The sequence below is a fragment of the Tetrahymena thermophila genome, assembly GCF_000189635.1.
Source record: "Tetrahymena thermophila SB210 genomic scaffold scf_8254580, whole genome shotgun sequence".
NCBI lineage: Eukaryota > Ciliophora > Oligohymenophorea > Hymenostomatida > Tetrahymenidae > Tetrahymena > Tetrahymena thermophila.
In genome coordinates this window covers 1-18621 of record NW_002476351.1, presented here as the reverse complement: position 1 = coordinate 18621, position 18621 = coordinate 1, and the positions used below count along the sequence as shown (strand labels likewise).

The following is an 18621-nucleotide window of genomic DNA, read 5'->3' as shown; positions in this document are numbered from 1 at the left end:
TCAAATAATTTAAAACAACAATAAAATTTCAGGTGTAGTTTAAAAATGGTAAATATAGCCATCGTTTAAATTAATTAAAAAGTAGTGTCGTTTAAATATATGTTGACCCATTATTGTTTAAATATTGTGAAAAAAAAATCCCCAAATGTATAGCTCAAATCGTACTTTAAATCATAAATCAAATGAAAAAAAATATAATTAATTAATTATTTCAATAAATTAATATAAAATCAATTAAAAAAAAAATTTTTAATATGAAAAAATTTTTGGTTATTTTTACTTTAATTAAAATTATCGCTTCTTAATACTAATACGATAATTTTGCTAATGGCTTGGATGTCTCTTGCGGTACACCAAATTAAAATGGTGGTATTGCTATAGACTGTAATGGATGTGGCGTTAATAGTTATTTTCGAAATTATTTCATACCTTCTAAGAACGGTGGTTCAAACTGTATTGTTGCTGATTGTGTAACTGATCCAGTTGGAGATATCAATGGTTGGATGTGTGGTTCTTGTGCTACTTTTTAATCTAGTTGGAGTTATGGCGGTCCAAATTTTATCTACTTGGAAAATGGTATTTGTAAATACTAATGTGATCCAGATTATATTAGTGATGAAAATTATATTTGCAAATATAAGTATGGTAATGAAGTTAGTTGTGGTAATGTGGATGATCCAGCTTATTTTTGTAAAGGATGTAGTGATGACTCGAATATCTATACTAGATTTATATTTACTTCATATCCAAATTGTAAATATAATAATTGTATTAGTTAACCTTTAAGTGGTATAAATAGTTGGGTGTGTAAATCCTGTATTGGTGTTATTGGTGTTAATAAAGCTTTTAAAGAAGCTTGTCTTAGTAAAGATGTTGGTTGTGGTACTGCAGGTGCATCTGGGGGTAACGCTACTAACTGTAATGGTTGCGGTGATAATAGTACAATCTAAAGTTTATTCTCTGTTTCTGCTACTCCAAATTGTAAGGTCACTGATTGTAGTTCTGATCCAGGTTCTAATCTCAATAGTTGGATGTGTCGTGCATGTAATGGTGTAATAGGTGCTCATTCAGCTTATTCTGGTGGTTAATTACTGAGTGGAGCTGCTTGTGTTGCCAGTTGCCCTTCAGGCTATTATGCTGATTCAAATTATATTTGTATAGTTGCTCTTTATGGTGCAGATGTTGGTTGTGGTTCTGCAGGTGCATCTGGGGGTAACGCTACTAACTGTAATGGATGTGGTGATACAAGTACAATCCAAAATTTATTTTCTGTTTCGGCAACTCCAAATTGTAAAGTCACTGATTGTAGTTCTAATCCAGGTTCTAATCTCAATGGTTGGATGTGTAAATCCTGTAATGGTGTCACTAATGCTCATTCAGCTTACTCTGCTGGTAAATTACTGAGTGGAACTGCTTGTGTTGCCAGTTGCCCTTCAGGTTATTATGCTGATTCAAATTATATTTGTATAGTTGCTCTTTATGGTGCAGATGTTGGTTGTGGTTCTGCAGGTGCATCTGGGGGTAACGCTACTAACTGTAATGGATGTGGTGATACAAGTACAATCCAAAATTTATTTTCTGTTTCGGCAACTCCAAATTGTAAAGTCACTGATTGTAGTTCTAATCCAGGTTCTAATCTCAATGGTTGGATGTGTAAATCCTGTAATGGTGTCACTAATGCTCATTCAGCTTACTCTGCTGGTAAATTACTGAGTGGAACTGCTTGTGTTGCCAGTTGCCCTTCAGGCTATTATGCTGATTCAAATTATATTTGTAAAGTTGCTCTTTATGGTGCAGATGTTGGTTGTGGTTCTGCAGGTGCATCTGGGGGTAACGCTACTAACTGTAATGGATGTGGTGATACTAGTACTATCCAAAATTTATTTTCTGTTTCTGCAACTCCAAATTGTAAAGTCATTGATTGTAGTTCTAATCCAGGTTCTAATCTCAATGGTTGGATGTGTAAATCCTGTAATGGCGTCACTAATGCTCATTCAGCTTACTCTGCTGGTAAATTACTGAGTGGAACTGCTTGTGTTGCCAGTTGCCCTTCAGGTTATTATGCTGATTCAAATTATATTTGTAAAGTTGCTGCTAATGGTGCAGATGTTGGTTGTGGTTCTGCAGGTGCATCTGGGGGTAACGCTACTAACTGTAATGGATGTGGTGATACTAGTACTATCCAAAATTTATTTTCTGTTTCTGCAACTCCAAATTGTAAAGTCATTGATTGTAGTTCTAATCCAGGTTCTAATCTCAATGGTTGGATGTGTAAATCCTGTAATGGCGTCACTAATGCTCATTCAGCTTACTCTGCTGGTAAATTACTGAGTGGAACTGCTTGTATTGCCAGTTGCCCTTCAGGCTATTATGCTGATTCAAATTATATTTGTAAAGTTGCTCTTTATGGTGCAGATGTTGGTTGTGGTTCTGCAGGTGCATCTGGGGGTAACGCTACTAACTGTAATGGATGTGGTGATACTAGTACAATCCAAAATTTATTTTCTGTTTCGGCAACTCCAAATTGTAAAGTCACTGATTGTAGTTCTAATCCAGGTTCTAATCTCAATGGTTGGATGTGTAAATCCTGTAATGGTGTCACTAATGCTCATTCAGCTTACTCTGCTGGTAAATTACTGAGTGGAACTGCTTGTGTTGCCAGTTGCCCTTCAGGTTATTATGCTGATTCAAATTATATTTGTATAGTTGCTCTTTATGGTGCAGATGTTGGTTGTGGTTCTGCAGGTGCATCTGGGGGTAACGCTACTAACTGTAATGGATGTGGTGATACAAGTACAATCCAAAATTTATTTTCTGTTTCGGCAACTCCAAATTGTAAAGTCACTGATTGTAGTTCTAACCCAGGTTCTAATCTCAATGGTTGGATGTGTAAATCCTGTAATGGTGTCACTAATGCTCATTCAGCTTACTCTGCTGGTAAATTACTGAGTGGAACTGCTTGTGTTGCCAGTTGCCCTTCAGGTTATTATGCTGATTCAAATTATATTTGTAAAGTTGCTGCTAATGGTGCAGATGTTGGTTGTGGATCTGCAGGTGCATCTGGGGGTAACGCTACTAACTGTAATGGATGTGGTGATACAAGTACAATCCAAAATTTATTTTCTGTTTCGGCAACTCCAAATTGTAAAGTCACTGATTGTAGTTCTAACCCAGGTTCTAATCTCAATGGTTGGATGTGTAAATCCTGTAATGGTGTCACTAATGCTCATTCAGCTTACTCTGCTGGTAAATTACTGAGTGGAACTGCTTGTGTTGCCAGTTGTCCTTCAGGCTATTATGCTGATTCAAATTATATTTGTAAAGTTGCCGCTAATGGTGCAGATGTTGGTTGTGGTTCTGCAGGTGCATCTGGGGGTAACGCTACTAACTGTAATGGATGTGGTGATACTAGTACTATCCAAAATTTATTTTCTGTTTCTGCAACTCCAAATTGTAAAGTCATTGATTGTAGTTCTAATCCAGGTTCTAATCTCAATGGCTGGATGTGTAAATCCTGTAATGGCGTCACTAATGCTCATTCAGCTTACTCTGCTGGTAAATTACTGAGTGGAACTGCTTGTATTGCCAGTTGCCCTTCAGGTTATTATGCTGATTCAAATTATATTTGTAAAGTTGCTCTTTATGGTGCAGATGTTGGTTGTGGTTCTGCAGGTGCATCTGGGGGTAACGCTACTAACTGTAATGGATGTGGTGATACTAGTACTATCCAAAATTTATTTTCTGTTTCTGCAACTCCAAATTGTAAAGTCACTGATTGTAGTTCTAACCCAGGTTCTAATCTCAATGGTTGGATGTGTAAATCCTGTAATGGTGTCACTAATGCTCATTCAGCTTACTCTGCTGGTAAATTACTGAGTGGAACTGCTTGTGTTGCCAGTTGCCCTTCAGGTTATTATGCTGATTCAAATTATATTTGTAAAGTTGCCGCTAATGGTGCAGATGTTGGTTGTGGATCTGCAGGTGCATCTGGGAGTAACGCTACTAACTGTAATGGATGTGGTGATACTAGTACAATCCAAAATTTATTTTCTGTTTCGGCAACTCCAAATTGTAAAGTCACTGATTGTAGTTCTAACCCAGGTTCTAATCTCAATGGTTGGATGTGTAAATCCTGTAATGGCGTCACTAATGCTCATTCAGCTTACTCTGCTGGTAAATTTCTGAGTGGAACTGCTTGTGTTGCCAGTTGTCCTTCAGGTTATTATGTTGATTCAAATAATATTTGTTAAGTTGTTGTTAATGGTGCAGATGTTGGTTGTGGTAATGCAGGTGTAGATGGTGGTAAAGCTACTGATTGCAATGAATGTGGTTCTACTAGTACAATCTAAAATTTATTTTCGGTTTCTGCAACTCCAAATTGTAAAGTTACTGACTGTAGTTCTAATCCAGGTTCTAATCTCAATGGTTGGATGTGTAAATCCTGTAATGGTGTCTCTGGCTCTCATACAGCTTATTCTGCTGGTAAATTTTTTAATGGGAGTGCTTGTGTTGCTAGCTGCAATTTAGAATAAACTTCTGATTCAAATAATGTTTGCTAAGCTGAATGTAGCCTTACTACCAGTTAATATTTGTTAATGTTGACTTTTATAATATTTTTTTTATTCTTAATCATCTGAAATATATTAATTTTATTGATGTTACTGTAATTAATATATTTTCAACCAAGCAAGATTTTGAAAATCATTAAATCTTTTGATTGTAAAATTAAAAAAATATTTTGATTTGTAAAAAATTTTCTATTGTACAATTATGCAAATATATATTGCATGCATTCAAGTGTGTTGTGTAAAATGTTTTAAAAAATAAAAATTAATTTAAAAATAAATATAAAAATATGAAAATATGTAGAATTAAAATAATTTAAAAAATTTTAATATAAAAATGAATATGTTTATGTGGATATTTGAGAAATGATAAATTATTTTAAAAATAGTTTTATCAAAATAAGCCTAATATGCTGATTTTTTGCTAGTGACAAAAAATGAAATATGTTTATATCTCTTTTAAGAGTAAATGTATGATATAAAAATTCAGATTTTTTCATAAAAAATTAATTTATTGTTAAAAATATATTATTTTTTTCTTTTATCAGTTTCAAACCTGTTTTAAAACCTTTTTTTTATTTTTTTAATTTTATTAAATAATACTAATTGTCTTAAATATGTTTTATTTGTAAAAATACATCCTGCAACTAAGAAAATAATAAATAATCGTCATTTATTCTAGCAACTAAATATTATTCATTATTTTACTAAAAAATGTAATTTTTACTTAATAAGATTGTATATGAAATCAATTACTTAATATTCATATAAAAAACAATTATTATCCTGATCAGGCAGTTTTCTGAAATTTTTTTTAAGTAAATTTAAAATGTAAGAATTATGATAAAAAGTTGAGAAAATATTCTTTTATTAATGATTATTTGATTTATTGAAAGCTAATTTCTGGTGACAAAAACAAATTGATTTTGAAAATCAGTGTTTATAAAGTTATAATATATTTCTTTGAAAATCAATGTTTATAAAGTTATAATATATTACTTTGGAAAATTTAAGGAGTAAATGGAAAAAATTCAAAAAAATGAAGCTATTTTTATTTTAAGAAATTTTTCGATGATTTATCTCCAATAAAATGATTTTATTAACCTATATTAGCTCAATTTATTGCATTAAGTTTTGATAACTCATATTACAATGATGGCTATCCTTCTGCCAATTAATTAAATAAAATAAACTAACTGAAATGATAAAATTTTAGCACAAAGGTTTTTTTAGAGAATGCTTGAATAAAGTTAACTAACTAAATTAGAAATCGATTTAATATTTCATTTAAAATTTCAATTAATGAATTAACCAAAGGACGACTGACTATATTTTTAAATTATATAATAACTTTTTTGCTAGCTAAAAAGGAAACAAATTATTACAACAATTTAAATCAACTTGATATTACTTCACATTTACCTCTTAATTAATCAAAAGATTGTAATTTTTACTTTATTAATCAATCATTTAAAAAAAATAAGTAAATAAACAAAAAATAAAAAAATAAGATGGAATCAATTAAATCATTACAATTTAATATGCAAAACGATAGTTTAATTTATTAAACACAAGATTTTGATTATTAATAAGGTGAAGAATATGCTATTAATTGCAACAAATTATAGTTTTCGATACGTCGTAGAAGGTATAAGCATAATTTATTTACTATTTTTATGGAGTAATGTATACTCAATCATATTTTAATAATTATAATATGAAGAAAGTCAAGCTCATTTGATGATTCATTTGCTGAGAGTTCGCTTCCATAGACAAATTATACTTGTGAGAGCTAAAACATTACTCTAAGCTTAGAATAATAAGATTAATCCCATTTATTAAGAAATTTAAATGATGATTAAGAAGAACACAAAACAAATACAAATGCCTTAAAGAATATTATTAAATCTTTTTTCAATTTTTTGATTGGCACTGAGAGTGAATAGCTAATATTAGAACTGGTATCGAAAAAGCCTTATCAATAAACTATTAAAAATATCAAAAGATATATAAAATGCTACAAATTTAACAATTAGAATTTAATTAAATTGATAGAAAACAAGAATTATTCTAAAATTCTTGAATACTATCTCACTTTTGATGTTTCTGAATGGATTTACAAATCAAAAATAGTAGATGTTGATTAGCATATTCAGTGTATTAATTTTCTTAAAGATTGCTGTGTGGATAAATCTATAACAAAAACAATACACACATATTCAAAGAAATTGTGAAATTTTTTATTTTACTTACAAATTATAATAAAATGAGTATTAAAAATACCATATAATATATGTATAAATATCATAAATATAAAGAATTCGTCAATTTGCTTTTTTGTTTTTTGAATATATGATTACTATTTTGTGCTTGTTGTATAATTTAATTATTTATTAATTATTTATTTTACAAAAACTATAAATTTCAAATAATTTATTAAATTTTTATATTAAATGTATCTTTTCTTTTTAATCAAATGTTTTATTGTCTTTTTATTGATAACACTTTTTAACTTTAACAAATAAACACATAATAATTTGCATTATTTTTTATTTCACTATTCTTCATTTCTAAATAATTGCAAATATTATTTTCCTATTACCTTATACCCTCATTAATTTTGCTGGTAAAAGTTTAAATAAAAGTTTTACATTAATCGATTTTATTTGAAACCTAATATTAGATTTCACCTTAACTTAATTGAATATTAAAATAAAGGGTTACAAGTATATCTATAATTTATTATTCAATATTAAGTTAAAATATTAACTAATTAATAGCGATTCCTAAATATTTTTTAGCTCCTTTTTATCATTTAAAAAAGTATTAATATTAAAATAGTAAGCAACCAAATACAATAATAATTTTGAGCATAGTATTTTTAATTAAGAAATAAAAAATAAATTAAAATGGAGTTTATTTTATAGCTATCAATTTATTCAATTTCTTCTCATTTAATTATAATTACGAAACAAGTTTTTAATTAATTATAATTTAATATAAGTGATCTTTATTTTATTTTATTAGATTTATATTTCTAGTTTATGTTACTAACAAAAAATTAAATGATTTAGAGCATGTTTTAAATTAACTATTAGAAATATCTCATTCAATAAATTAAAAATATTATTGTATGCATTTAAAATAATATATTAATTTTTTTTTCTTTTACTAATTTAATTAAAGCCATAAAAAAATTTTTTATCATATTTTTGATAGTCTAATCAAAAAATAATTCTTTTATTTATTCAGTAGTTTCCTATTTTAGAACAAAATGTTATTTTCAAATATTTATAATTAATTAATTAATAAAATTGGAAAAAAAAATAAATTAAAATGGGAAATAAATAAATCAATAAAAAAAAAGTACATCATAGTATGATAAAAAATAAGCCAAAAATATATTAAATTAAGAGAGTATTTCAGTTAAATTTTGATCTTTTAATTACTTAGTTAATTTATAACTTTTATTAAAGTTGAAGGAAACAGACTTTGCATTTTAAAAAATTGTTGATCTTTGTTTAAGGTATGTTAATTTTACTTACTTATTTATTTATTTATTTATTTATTTATTTATTTATCTACCACTCAAACTTTGAAAAGTTAAGAAAATCTAAAAAAACTGTAAATTATTATAAAATAAAAATTATAAACAATATTTTTAATTCAAAAATAAAATTCTTAAAAATTAAAAGAAAAACTAAATTATTATGCTAATTATAGGAATATTTTATGCTATTTTTTGATTAAAATCTTTTTTGTCTTTTTACTTTCTTAAAAAAAAAAATCAAAATGAAATTAAACTTAAAATAATATCTTTGTATTATCTCACAAAATAATTAATGTCTTAATTTTATTTTTTATTTTAATAAGTGGAGAAGAGATTGATGAAGAAGGCATATAGGGCTTAAGTTCCTGCTTAGAATAAAGCTTTACAATCTAAGAGATAAAATTATACATTGAGTAGATAATTTTATTTTTTTTAATAGAAAAGTAATAAAAATGATAATGAAGCTAAGAAAAGTTTGGAGAATATCTAATAAATAAAAAGTTAGAATAAAAAATAATTTTTATTGAACAAACTTTAAATTAAAAATAATTAAAGTTAAATTTATTTATTTTTTTAACTCAAAGAATATATAACTAAGTTATTAAAACATAAGAAATAAATTAATTAATTAATATTTGAAATTATGGTATTATTTTTTTGACTTTTTTTTATCTGCTAAAATAAAATTAACTGTTTATAATTTAACATTTAATTTTGTTGTTTAAATTCTTAAAATATATTTTTTATAGGTGGGATAAAATTGGTGCACAATCTATATAAAGAATAGCAACTGCCATATCAAAATGCAAAAATCTTTCTTTATTAAATATTAGACAAATAAAGTAAAATTATTGAATTTCTCATTTTTATCGACCTATTTATTTATTCCAAACAAAAGTAGCATATGAAATTTTAAAAAATGATTTCGATTTATATAAAATTTAAATAATAAATTTTTAGCTAATTAAACTACTTAAATTAGATAAAGTATTGATACAGATGATCTTTTGACTTTATTTCGTAGCTTGTCTTGCTGTAACAATATCAAATAATTTGAAGTTTCTCTATAGTACAAACACACATATTTGGATTTAGATTATATTTAAAAAACTATTTTCATTTCCAGAATTATTATTTTGGAATATGATGATTTATTTGCATTTATTAATTTAACAAATTCCATTTTTTAATTATTTATTTTTTTTAAAATGAAATTAGATTTAATATCCCATATGAAATTGTTTTAGATATTTGTGATACACTAGTAAACTATAGAAATTTACATTATTTGTCATTTCTATGCCCTTTAAAACTGTAATTTATTAAGTTATTTGATAAATATTATTTACTTATTTAGTTAATAGTAATTTTTTTATTAGAGGTATTCAGACCAAACATTAAGAAAAAAAAATTAATAATAAACTTATTAAGTTAAAAAGGTTAATTTAACTAAACTTAACGATTATGTGTTGTTGTTGATTAAAAAATAAATTTCTTGTAGATTTAATTTAATCATCAATAAATATAGACAGCCCTGCAAAATGAGAAGAAAGCAAAGACCATCTTTAAAACTAATCAATAGCATTAATAACTTTCTACATAAATATTTTTGATTTTGTTCAAAATATAAATTATAATATCAGTTAAGTATAATTTCTATTAAAGAGTATATAAATCTCTTGTTTTTTAAATCATAAATTAGTCAAAAAATGAAAATTTTTATTTAATTTTTTATTAAGTTTAAAAATATAATTAATTGAAAAAAATTATAAAATTAAGATGAAAAAAAATAATTATTTACCAAAATTCTGAATTTAATTTTTTTGAAACCTAATATTAGATTTCACCTTAAATTAATTGAATATAAACTTAAAGGGTTAAAAGTATATCTATAATTTATTACTCAATATTAAGTTGAAATATTATTTAATTAAGAGCAATTTATAAATATTTTTTAGTTCCTTTTTATCATTTAAAAGACTCGTATTATTAAAATAGTAAGCAACCAAATACAATAATAATTTTGAGCATAGCATTTTTAATTAAGAAATAAAAAATAAATTAAAATGGAGTTTATTTTATAGCTATCAATTTATATAATTTCTTTTCATTTAATTATAATTAAGTAATAAGTTTTTAATTGATTATAATTTTACTATATATGATGTTTATTTTATTCAATTTATATTTCTAGTTTATGTTACTAACAAAAAATTAATTAAATAATTTAGAGCATATTTTAAATTAATTATTTGAAAATCTCATTCTATAATTTAAATCTATTACTGTATGTATGTATGCATTTAAAATAATATATTAATATTTTTCTCAATCTTTTACTAATTTAGAGTCATAAAAAATTTTTTTATCATATTTTTGATAGTCTAATCAAAAAACAATTCTTTTATTTATTCAATAATTTCCTATTTTAGAAGAAAATATTATCTTCAAATATTTATAATTAATTAATAAAATTGGAAAAAAAATAAATTAAAATGGGAAATAAATCAATAAAAAATAAAAAAGAATAACCATTTCGTGGTATGATAATATTGCCAAAAGTATATTAAATTAAGAAAGTATTACAGTTAAATTTTTATCTTTTAATTATTTAGTTAATTTATAACTTTTATTAAAGCTGAAGGAAACAGACTTTGCATTTTAAAAAGTTGTTACTCTTAGTTTAAGGTATGTTAATTTTACTTTCTTACTTATCTATTTTTTATATAAATATATATCTCTACCACTCAAGCTTTGATAAGTTAGGAAAATCTAAAAAAACTGTAAATTATAATAAAACAAAAATATCTTTATATTATCTCACAAAATAATTAATTCATAATTTTATTTTTTATTTTAATTAGTGGAGAAGATATTGATGAAGAAGATATATAGGGTTTAAGTTCCTCCTTCGAACAAAGCCTTTCAATCTAAACTATAATTTTATACATTGAGTATATGATTTTATTTTTTTAAATAGAAAAGTAATAAAAATGATAAAGAAGCTAAGAAAATTTTGGAAAATATCATCCAATAAATAAAAAGTTAGAATAAAAAATAATTTTTATTGAGCAAACTTTATTTTAAAAATAATAAAGTTAAATTTATTTATTTAACCCAAACAATAAATAAACTAAGTTATTAAAAGATAAGAAATAAATAAATTAATATTAGAAATTATTGTATTTTTTTTTATTTTTTTTCTTTTGCTAAAATAATAATAATTATTTATAATTTATCATTTAATCTTATTGTTTAAATTCTTAAAATATATTTTTTGATAGGTGGGATAAAATTGGAGCACAATTTATATAAAAAATAGCAACTGCCATATCACAATGCAAAAATCTTTCCTTATTAACTATTTATAAGATAAAGTAAAATTATTGAATTTTTCATTTTTATCAACTTATTTATTCCTAACAAAAGTAGAAAATGTAATTAATTAAAAATGATTTCAATTTATATAAAACTTAAATAATAAATTTGTAGCTAATTAAATTACTTAAATTAGATAAAGTATTGATACTGATGATCTTTTAACTTTATTTGATAGCTTGTCTTGCTGTAAGAATATCAAATAATTAGAAGTATGTCTAACGTACAAACAAAAATATTCGGATTTTGATTATATTTAAATAACTATTTTCATTTCCAGAATTATTATTTTGGAATTTGAAGATTTATTTATTAGCATTTATTAATTTTCAATTTTCAATTTTTTAATTATATACTTTTTTTAAAAGCAGTCATAGAAGTTATATCCCATATGAAATTGTTTAAGATATTTGTGATACTCTAGTAAAATATAGAAATTTACATATTTTGACATTTTTATACCCTTTAAAACTGTAATTTATTAAGTTTTTGATAAATATTATTTAGTTAATAATGATTTTTTTATTAGAGATTCTCACTATAAATATAAAGAAAGAATAATTAAAAATAAACTTAGTAAGTTAAAAACGTTAATTAAACTAAACATTAGTATAATGGATTTTTGATTAAAAATAAATTTCTTGTAGATATAGTTTAATCATCAATAAATATAGACAGACACCTAGCCCTACAAGGAAAGAAAACAAAATCCATCCTAAAAACTAATCAATAGTATTAATAGCTTTTTACATAAAATATTTTTGATTTTGTTCAAAATATAAATTATATGTATAAGTTAAGTAAGTATTAAATATTAAAGAGTTTATAAATCTCTTGTTTGTTTAATCATAAATTAGTCAAAAAATGAAAATTTTTATTTAATTTTTTATTATGTTTATAAAATAATTAATTGATTAAACTACAAAATTATTAAAAATGAATGAATGAAAATTAAATTTTAAAATTAACTCAAAAAAATAATTATTATTAGTTTATTTAAAATAAATTATTTTAGGATAAAATTTTATTGAAAGATTTAAAACCACTAAAAATAAAAAAATAAATTAAATAAATACAATAATTATATGAAATGACATATTTATTTTTTGACAAATAAAATATAATTTAAAACAATTCAAAAATTTTTGATTTGATTAAAAAATTAATATTTTTTTAAAGCAATTTTTTATTTTCGAAACTAGAATTAGTTAGTAATAGCAATATTTTTTTTCTTAACTTGTTATTCTGTTATTGTAAATTATTTAACTAAATTTTTATTTTTCATTAAAATAAATTATTATAATTCATATTTTTAGACTAAATAAATACTTAAAATATTTTAAATTTAAATTATAAAATTCTTTTTAATTTGTAAAAAATTGAAATTTTTAATATAAAAATAGACTATTTATTTATCGTGTTTGTTTTTAAACAACTAATATTCTAGTAAATAAATGATGTAAAAATATCTACAAAGATAGAATAAAAAGTATATATATCTAGATACACACATTTTTTCAATAATCTTAAGCTAAATAGTCTCCTTATTTCATTAATTTATTAATTTCTTTAGGAATTTATGTTTCTAATTTTTATTACAGATACTACTTTAATTCCTTAGATCCTGCTTATGTTAGAATATTTCTTTTTAAGTTAAAATATAAATAAAGTGTTTATTTATAAAATAATTTACGATGGTTCTATTTTCTTTGTAATCACATAATTATAAAGCTCATCAAGTAAATCAGTGCTGATTTTTATATTTTATTGATCAAGTAATTTAAGTAAGTTTGAGATTATGCTGAGAGCCTATCTTTCTTCATAGCTATATTATTTCTTTTCTACTTCTTTTTACTCTTTAATAATGCCTTCTCTAGAAATATTGTTGAGCCAAATTTTACCATTGTGAGAAAATATAATATTGATTCCACATTACAACTTTTTGAAGTGGTTAGTTTAAGTTTTCACTAGTTTGTTAAATACTTCCACCAAAAATCCATTTTCAAGCTTGCCGTATTTTAAACTTCTAGTATGCAAGTTTGCTGTCTTGTCCTTGTTAATAGCTGAAATATAGATTATGTTAATATTTATATTTTAGAGTTATTTTATTTACAATGAATTTCTGCACAAGCTAAGTCTCCTTCTTTCATGATTTATCTCATATTTAACTCATCTTCATCTGTTTTAATTCTCTATAAAAATGTTAAAGTTTTAAATCAATCTATGCTTTTTGAAAGGAAATAATAAACCTGTTCAGGAATATAAGTTGAATTCAAGTGAAGACTTGCATATTAATTAGATCCTATTTCTATTTTCCATTTCTTGTCTCCTATCTATTAAATATTATAATTTTATATTCCTATTATAAACGAAATCGTTTATTTACTTCCATAACCCTTCCTACAACAATATCTCCTACTTAAGGAGTGTAATATGACTTAAGTGGTGACACACTAAGCAACCTATTTAAGAAATAAAAAACATTGCTAATTTGAATTGATGAATAAGTAAAGCTTTACTTATTTGTTTATACTACTGTTCCTATTACTGAAGAATAAATAATTCCGTTTTCTTCATAAGTACCATGTCCACTAAGATAATTAAAATCAATTCAATAAATAAATAATTGCAAACACAAATGTTAAAGAATTGAAATTACTTCATGAAACCTTTTTCTTTTTTAATGACATCACCTGGCAATACAATATTTAAACCAAGCATATCATCATGCAAATATTTTTTGAAGTCTATTTAATCTTTAATTTTTAATAAATCGCCCATATTTATTTACTTATTTATTTTTGTTATCTTGCTAAATTGAATTTTTGATACAAGTTGTATAGATTTAGAATGGAAATTAAATGATATTAAATAAAGTTTAATAGATAGATACTTTTATATTGATGTTATTAAATTTGATAAAGATATTGATTGTTCAAAGATTTACATAAATAATTAATTACTTTTGTTCCATATAAAGCAAATAAAATGATAATTGATTGATTGATATTTATTTATTCTACGTTAAACTCATGCTTATTTATTTTATTTTTTATATACAAACAAACAAACAATTTCTACATATTTATTTTTAAATTATTTAACTAAGTTAGAATTTTATTATTGAAAATGTCATTTTTGCTATTCACTAAAATTGTTATTTATTCACCATACTTTAACCCATGCATTTTATACGACATGCAGCATTCTAATTGAAGGGTTAACGACTACATAAAGCACATCCTAAGGATTATTTCCTTTCTTGTATGATTTCTTTTTTTATTAAAAGTTAAATTGTATTATAATTCACAAATGGTAACTTTTACATCAAGAGCTTAAATCTCATAAACGAATGAATCTATGTAAATGTTATCAGTGGCGCTATCTTTACGAGCTCTATTTAATTTATTATTATTGCATCAATGATTTATTCTAATTTTAGTAATATTTACGTGACTAAGTTCTTGTACAAGTGCTTTGTAGCGTCAAGATAAATTGACAATTTCTCTTCCCATTGACACATTTAGCCACCTAAAACAACTAATTAAAAGAGTCTGAATAAGAATTGCTTTCTATCTTCTTCACTAAAAATTTCATAGTGTTCGCTTTCTTCCTTAATTAAACACTCTCTTTTAAAAATAAAACAATTTATTTTAATACTGCTGCTCTAACCCAATACACTAAAATTAAATACCTAACTAAATCATTAATTTGAATTTCCTCAACGAAATCTTCATAAGTTTACTTTATCATGTCTTTAACTACTAAATTATTTTCTTCTAATCTATCAAACAAATCCATTTTAATTTGATTCACTTTAAGTCTTTTGTATTTTATTGTGCTATAGTTCTCCTTAGGGGAATTCATCTGGAATAATAGTTTTATAAATATTAAACAAAACATTATTTGCATGATTAAAATTGTTACTGAAGAGAGGGTCTATCTAACTTCAGGGAAATTAAAGAATTCTAACAGGAATTGTTCAGCAGAAACTTCTTCGAACCTTTAGTTGAATCTATAACTTGATACTGTTAAATAATTCAATCCCCTTTTGATAATTTAAATATAAAAAATACTTGCAAACATTTTTTTACAGCATTTAAACGTTACCATTTCTAAAAGAGCTCTTTTATCTTCTTTTCTTCTAATATCTCATTATTGACATAGTTGAAGATGAATGACTACTACACTTCTTCAGATGCGTCTGCTTCAGAAATCTACATTTCGCAAATAGTTATATTTTAATTTTTTTTTTTTTTGTATTTATCTAAATTTTTTTGAAATTTATTAAATTAATTTAAATAGTTTTAAAAAACTGTAGAAGTAAAATTGCGGATGAATAAATTTAAAGGATTTGCTTGATTCATGTAAAATTAATAATTAATTTTAAGGATTATTTTTCTATCAAAAATATTTATTTCTAAAGATATATTAATTATTAATTAACTATCCACTATAGATTTTATAAAAATAAATAAGAAATAACTAATTAAATAAATAAATATGGAATCAATTCTTAAAAGTACTTTAAAGTGCCACATTTTTAAAAACTTCTTTGATAATTTTAGTTGCGTGAGATGTATATTCAGAGCATTGAAAATTAATTAGTATGAAGTTTACTAAAACAAACAACAATTTTAAGAATTGCTTGAAAATGTAAGCAAAAAGTTAGAGATTTAAAGTTTATCCACTCATTATAATCATGACTGGATCATTAGAACTGGTGGTAATAATCACTACTGCAGGATATGCATGGGAATTTTGCAAAATATAGATCATTAAGAAAATGTAGATAAAATAGCAGCACAAATTAAAGAACAAGATTTTGAATATTAGTCTTTCAAATTTTTTATTAAAGTTCCTCTCTGCACATAGATTAGATTAGCTAACTTTTTATACCACACTGAAGACCTCTTTGAAAAGTAGAGTCTCTAGTTTCCTGCAGAAGAATAAGAAGAATTCGCTAAATAAATTCTTCAATGGAGAGAAAATTATATAGATGTAATTATATTTATATTATTATTTATTTAAAATTTAAGTTTGTCGTCTTATCTCCTTTCTCTTTTAATAACTAAACAAACAAATTAATAAATATATTTATATTTAGATTAAAACTGTTTATAAGTGGATTTTGCCAGACTTACTTAGTGAGAAATTAGGAGTACCTGCTACATCATCAGTTGATTGTCCTTTTGTTGTTAACTTTTAAATTAGAGCAGATGATGATGATCGTCTCTAATTCTCTTACTTTTCAGACCATCTTAGTTAACTTAACAAGTAATATGAAGAAAAGAAGAAGAAAAAACTAAAGGGTAACTTTGATGAAGAAATCATCCTTCCTAGAGTTGAACCCACAGCCCTTAATTTAGAGAGAATATCTGCTCTACCTAGAAGTTAATTCTTCAAAGTTATAAGAAATGGCTAGCTTCCAGATCCAGTAACAAGTCCTGCATAAATTGACGTCTCTCTATCCCATGCTAGCATATATATTATGGGTAATTATTGCAAGTATTCTAGATACATGAGCTAAACTCCCTGGTTCATTGATGGAGTTAAGCTTTATGACACATCAATACAAGAAGAAATTGCTAATGATATCCTCCCAAATTTCAAAGTAAAGTTTTTTTTAGAATTTTAAAATTGTATTTATTATTTATTTATTTTAAACAGTGTGATGACTATAAATTTTCTACTGGTGGCAGAGAAGATATTGATGTAAGAATGTTAGGTAATGGTAGACCTTTTGTTATTGAAATTTAAAATCCAAGAAGAGTTCACTCAGTTTCTGATGAAGATCTTAAGAATTATGAAGCACATTTAAATAATGTGAAGACTGAATGCAAGGTTAATTCTTTAAAGTTTACAGATGTAAAATGCTTTGAAGTTTTAAAGTAAAGTGAATAAGAAAAAATTAAATCATATGCTTGCGTTGTTTAGACTAAAGATCCAATCACTTAAGAATAAATAGATAAGCTCAATAACATGAATGAAATAGAATTAAAGCAGAAAACTCCAATTAGAGTACTTCATAGAAGAACTCAAATGATTAGAACAAAATACATTCATAAATTAAAAGCGTACCTCCTTAGCGAGAGACATTTTGTCCTTTATGTATTAAGTAGTGCAGGTACTTATATTAAAGAATTTGTTCATGGGGACTTGGAAAGAACTACACCAAATGTTGGATCCATATTAGGAACTGAAGCTGATATTTTCTAATTAGATGTAATTTAGCTATATCCTAAGCTCTGCGAAGAATCTTTAAAGGATTTCGATGAAACATGCAAAGTACCCAGCTAAATCGTTGAATGGTAGTGATTAAAAAGTGTTATGTTTTGTAATAAAGAATATAATCCTAAATTTAAAAAAATAATTTATGTATTTTAAAATTATTTCCAATAAATAATAAATAGTATTAACTAATTTTTTCAATACATGTGTAAATAAATTTAGTAAAAAAATATTGTTTAGGCAATAAAACAAACTTTAACTGAAAATATTTTTAATTTTAAAATAAGTTTAAATTATTATTTTAATTTCAAAAAATTAGCTTTTATATTAAAAGTTAAGCATAATTTTAAATTTTACATCCATAAATGAAATAATTTTTTTAAATTAAATTTTCCATCAAATAAAATAACACTTTTAGTAAGACTTAATTTAGATTGAGAATACTAAGTAGATTGGGGTTGGGGTTGGGGTTGGGGTTGGGGTTGGGGTTGGGGTTGGGGTTGGGGTTGGGGTTTGGGGTTGGGGTTGGGGTTGGGGTTGGGGGTTGGGGTTGGGGTTGGGGTTGGGGTTGGGGTTGGGGTTGGGGTTGGGGTTGGGGTTGGGGTTGGGGTTGGGGTTGGGGTTGGGGTTGGGGTTGGGGTTGGGGTTGGGGTTGGGGTTGGGGTTGGGGTTGGGGTTGGGGTTGGGGTTGGGGTTGGGGTTGGGGTTGGGGTTGGGGTTGGGGTTGGGGTTGGGGTTGGGGTTGGGGTTGGGGTTGGGGTTGGGGTTGGGGTTGGGGTTGGGGTTGGGGTTGGGGTTGGGGTTGGGGTTGGGGTTGGGGTTGGGGTTGGGGTTGGGGTTGGGGTTGGGGTTGGGGTTGGGGTTGGGGTTGGGGTTGGGGTTGGGGTTGGGGTTGGG

General features: G+C 25.2%; 6 protein-coding genes across 6 annotated transcripts; 4 read left to right on the top strand and 2 right to left on the bottom strand. All coding sequences in view use genetic code 6, as the record gives it.

Annotated features, from left to right (window-relative positions):
- Positions 1-254: 254 nt before the first annotated feature.
- On the top strand, positions 255-4637 carry TTHERM_000586573 (immobilization antigen; the record flags this gene model as incomplete). The annotated part of the gene is made up of 1 exon (XM_012798552.1): positions 255-4637. One exon carries the CDS (start codon positions 255-257, stop codon positions 4635-4637), a length of 4383 nt encoding a protein of 1460 aa, XP_012654006.1.
- A 1530-nt stretch (positions 4638-6167) lies between these two features.
- On the top strand, positions 6168-6491 carry TTHERM_000586566 (hypothetical protein; the record flags this gene model as incomplete). The annotated part of the gene is made up of 2 exons (XM_012798551.1): positions 6168-6213; positions 6289-6491. The coding sequence occupies 2 exons, from the start codon at positions 6168-6170 to the stop codon at positions 6489-6491; spliced, it is 249 nt and encodes an 82-aa protein (XP_012654005.1).
- Positions 6492-7698: 1207 nt separating this feature from the next.
- Positions 7699-9594, top strand: TTHERM_00586560 (hypothetical protein; the record flags this gene model as incomplete). The annotated part of the gene is made up of 8 exons (XM_001019861.2): positions 7699-7783; positions 7834-7982; positions 8042-8091; positions 8439-8528; positions 8865-8957; positions 9098-9184; positions 9334-9429; positions 9495-9594. 8 exons carry the CDS (start codon positions 7699-7701, stop codon positions 9592-9594), a joined length of 750 nt encoding a protein of 249 aa, XP_001019861.2.
- A 3416-nt stretch (positions 9595-13010) lies between these two features.
- TTHERM_00586540 (exosome complex exonuclease RRP4, putative) lies at positions 13011-14274 on the bottom strand (the record flags this gene model as incomplete). The annotated part of the gene is made up of 7 exons (XM_001019859.1): positions 13011-13137; positions 13187-13556; positions 13607-13685; positions 13743-13826; positions 13880-13955; positions 14013-14084; positions 14153-14274. 7 exons carry the CDS (start codon positions 14272-14274, stop codon positions 13011-13013), a joined length of 930 nt encoding a protein of 309 aa, XP_001019859.1.
- Positions 14275-14658: 384 nt separating this feature from the next.
- Positions 14659-15716, bottom strand: TTHERM_00586530 (hypothetical protein; the record flags this gene model as incomplete). The annotated part of the gene is made up of 6 exons (XM_001019858.2): positions 14659-14766; positions 14820-14889; positions 14946-15122; positions 15188-15360; positions 15421-15541; positions 15604-15716. 6 exons carry the CDS (start codon positions 15714-15716, stop codon positions 14659-14661), a joined length of 762 nt encoding a protein of 253 aa, XP_001019858.2.
- Positions 15717-15996: 280 nt separating this feature from the next.
- TTHERM_00586520 (tRNA pseudouridine synthase Pus10, putative) lies at positions 15997-17811 on the top strand (the record flags this gene model as incomplete). Its single annotated transcript, XM_001019857.2, has 3 exons — positions 15997-16494; positions 16601-17107; positions 17164-17811. The coding sequence occupies 3 exons, from the start codon at positions 15997-15999 to the stop codon at positions 17809-17811; spliced, it is 1653 nt and encodes a 550-aa protein (XP_001019857.2).
- Between the last annotated feature and the right edge of the window lie 810 nt (positions 17812-18621).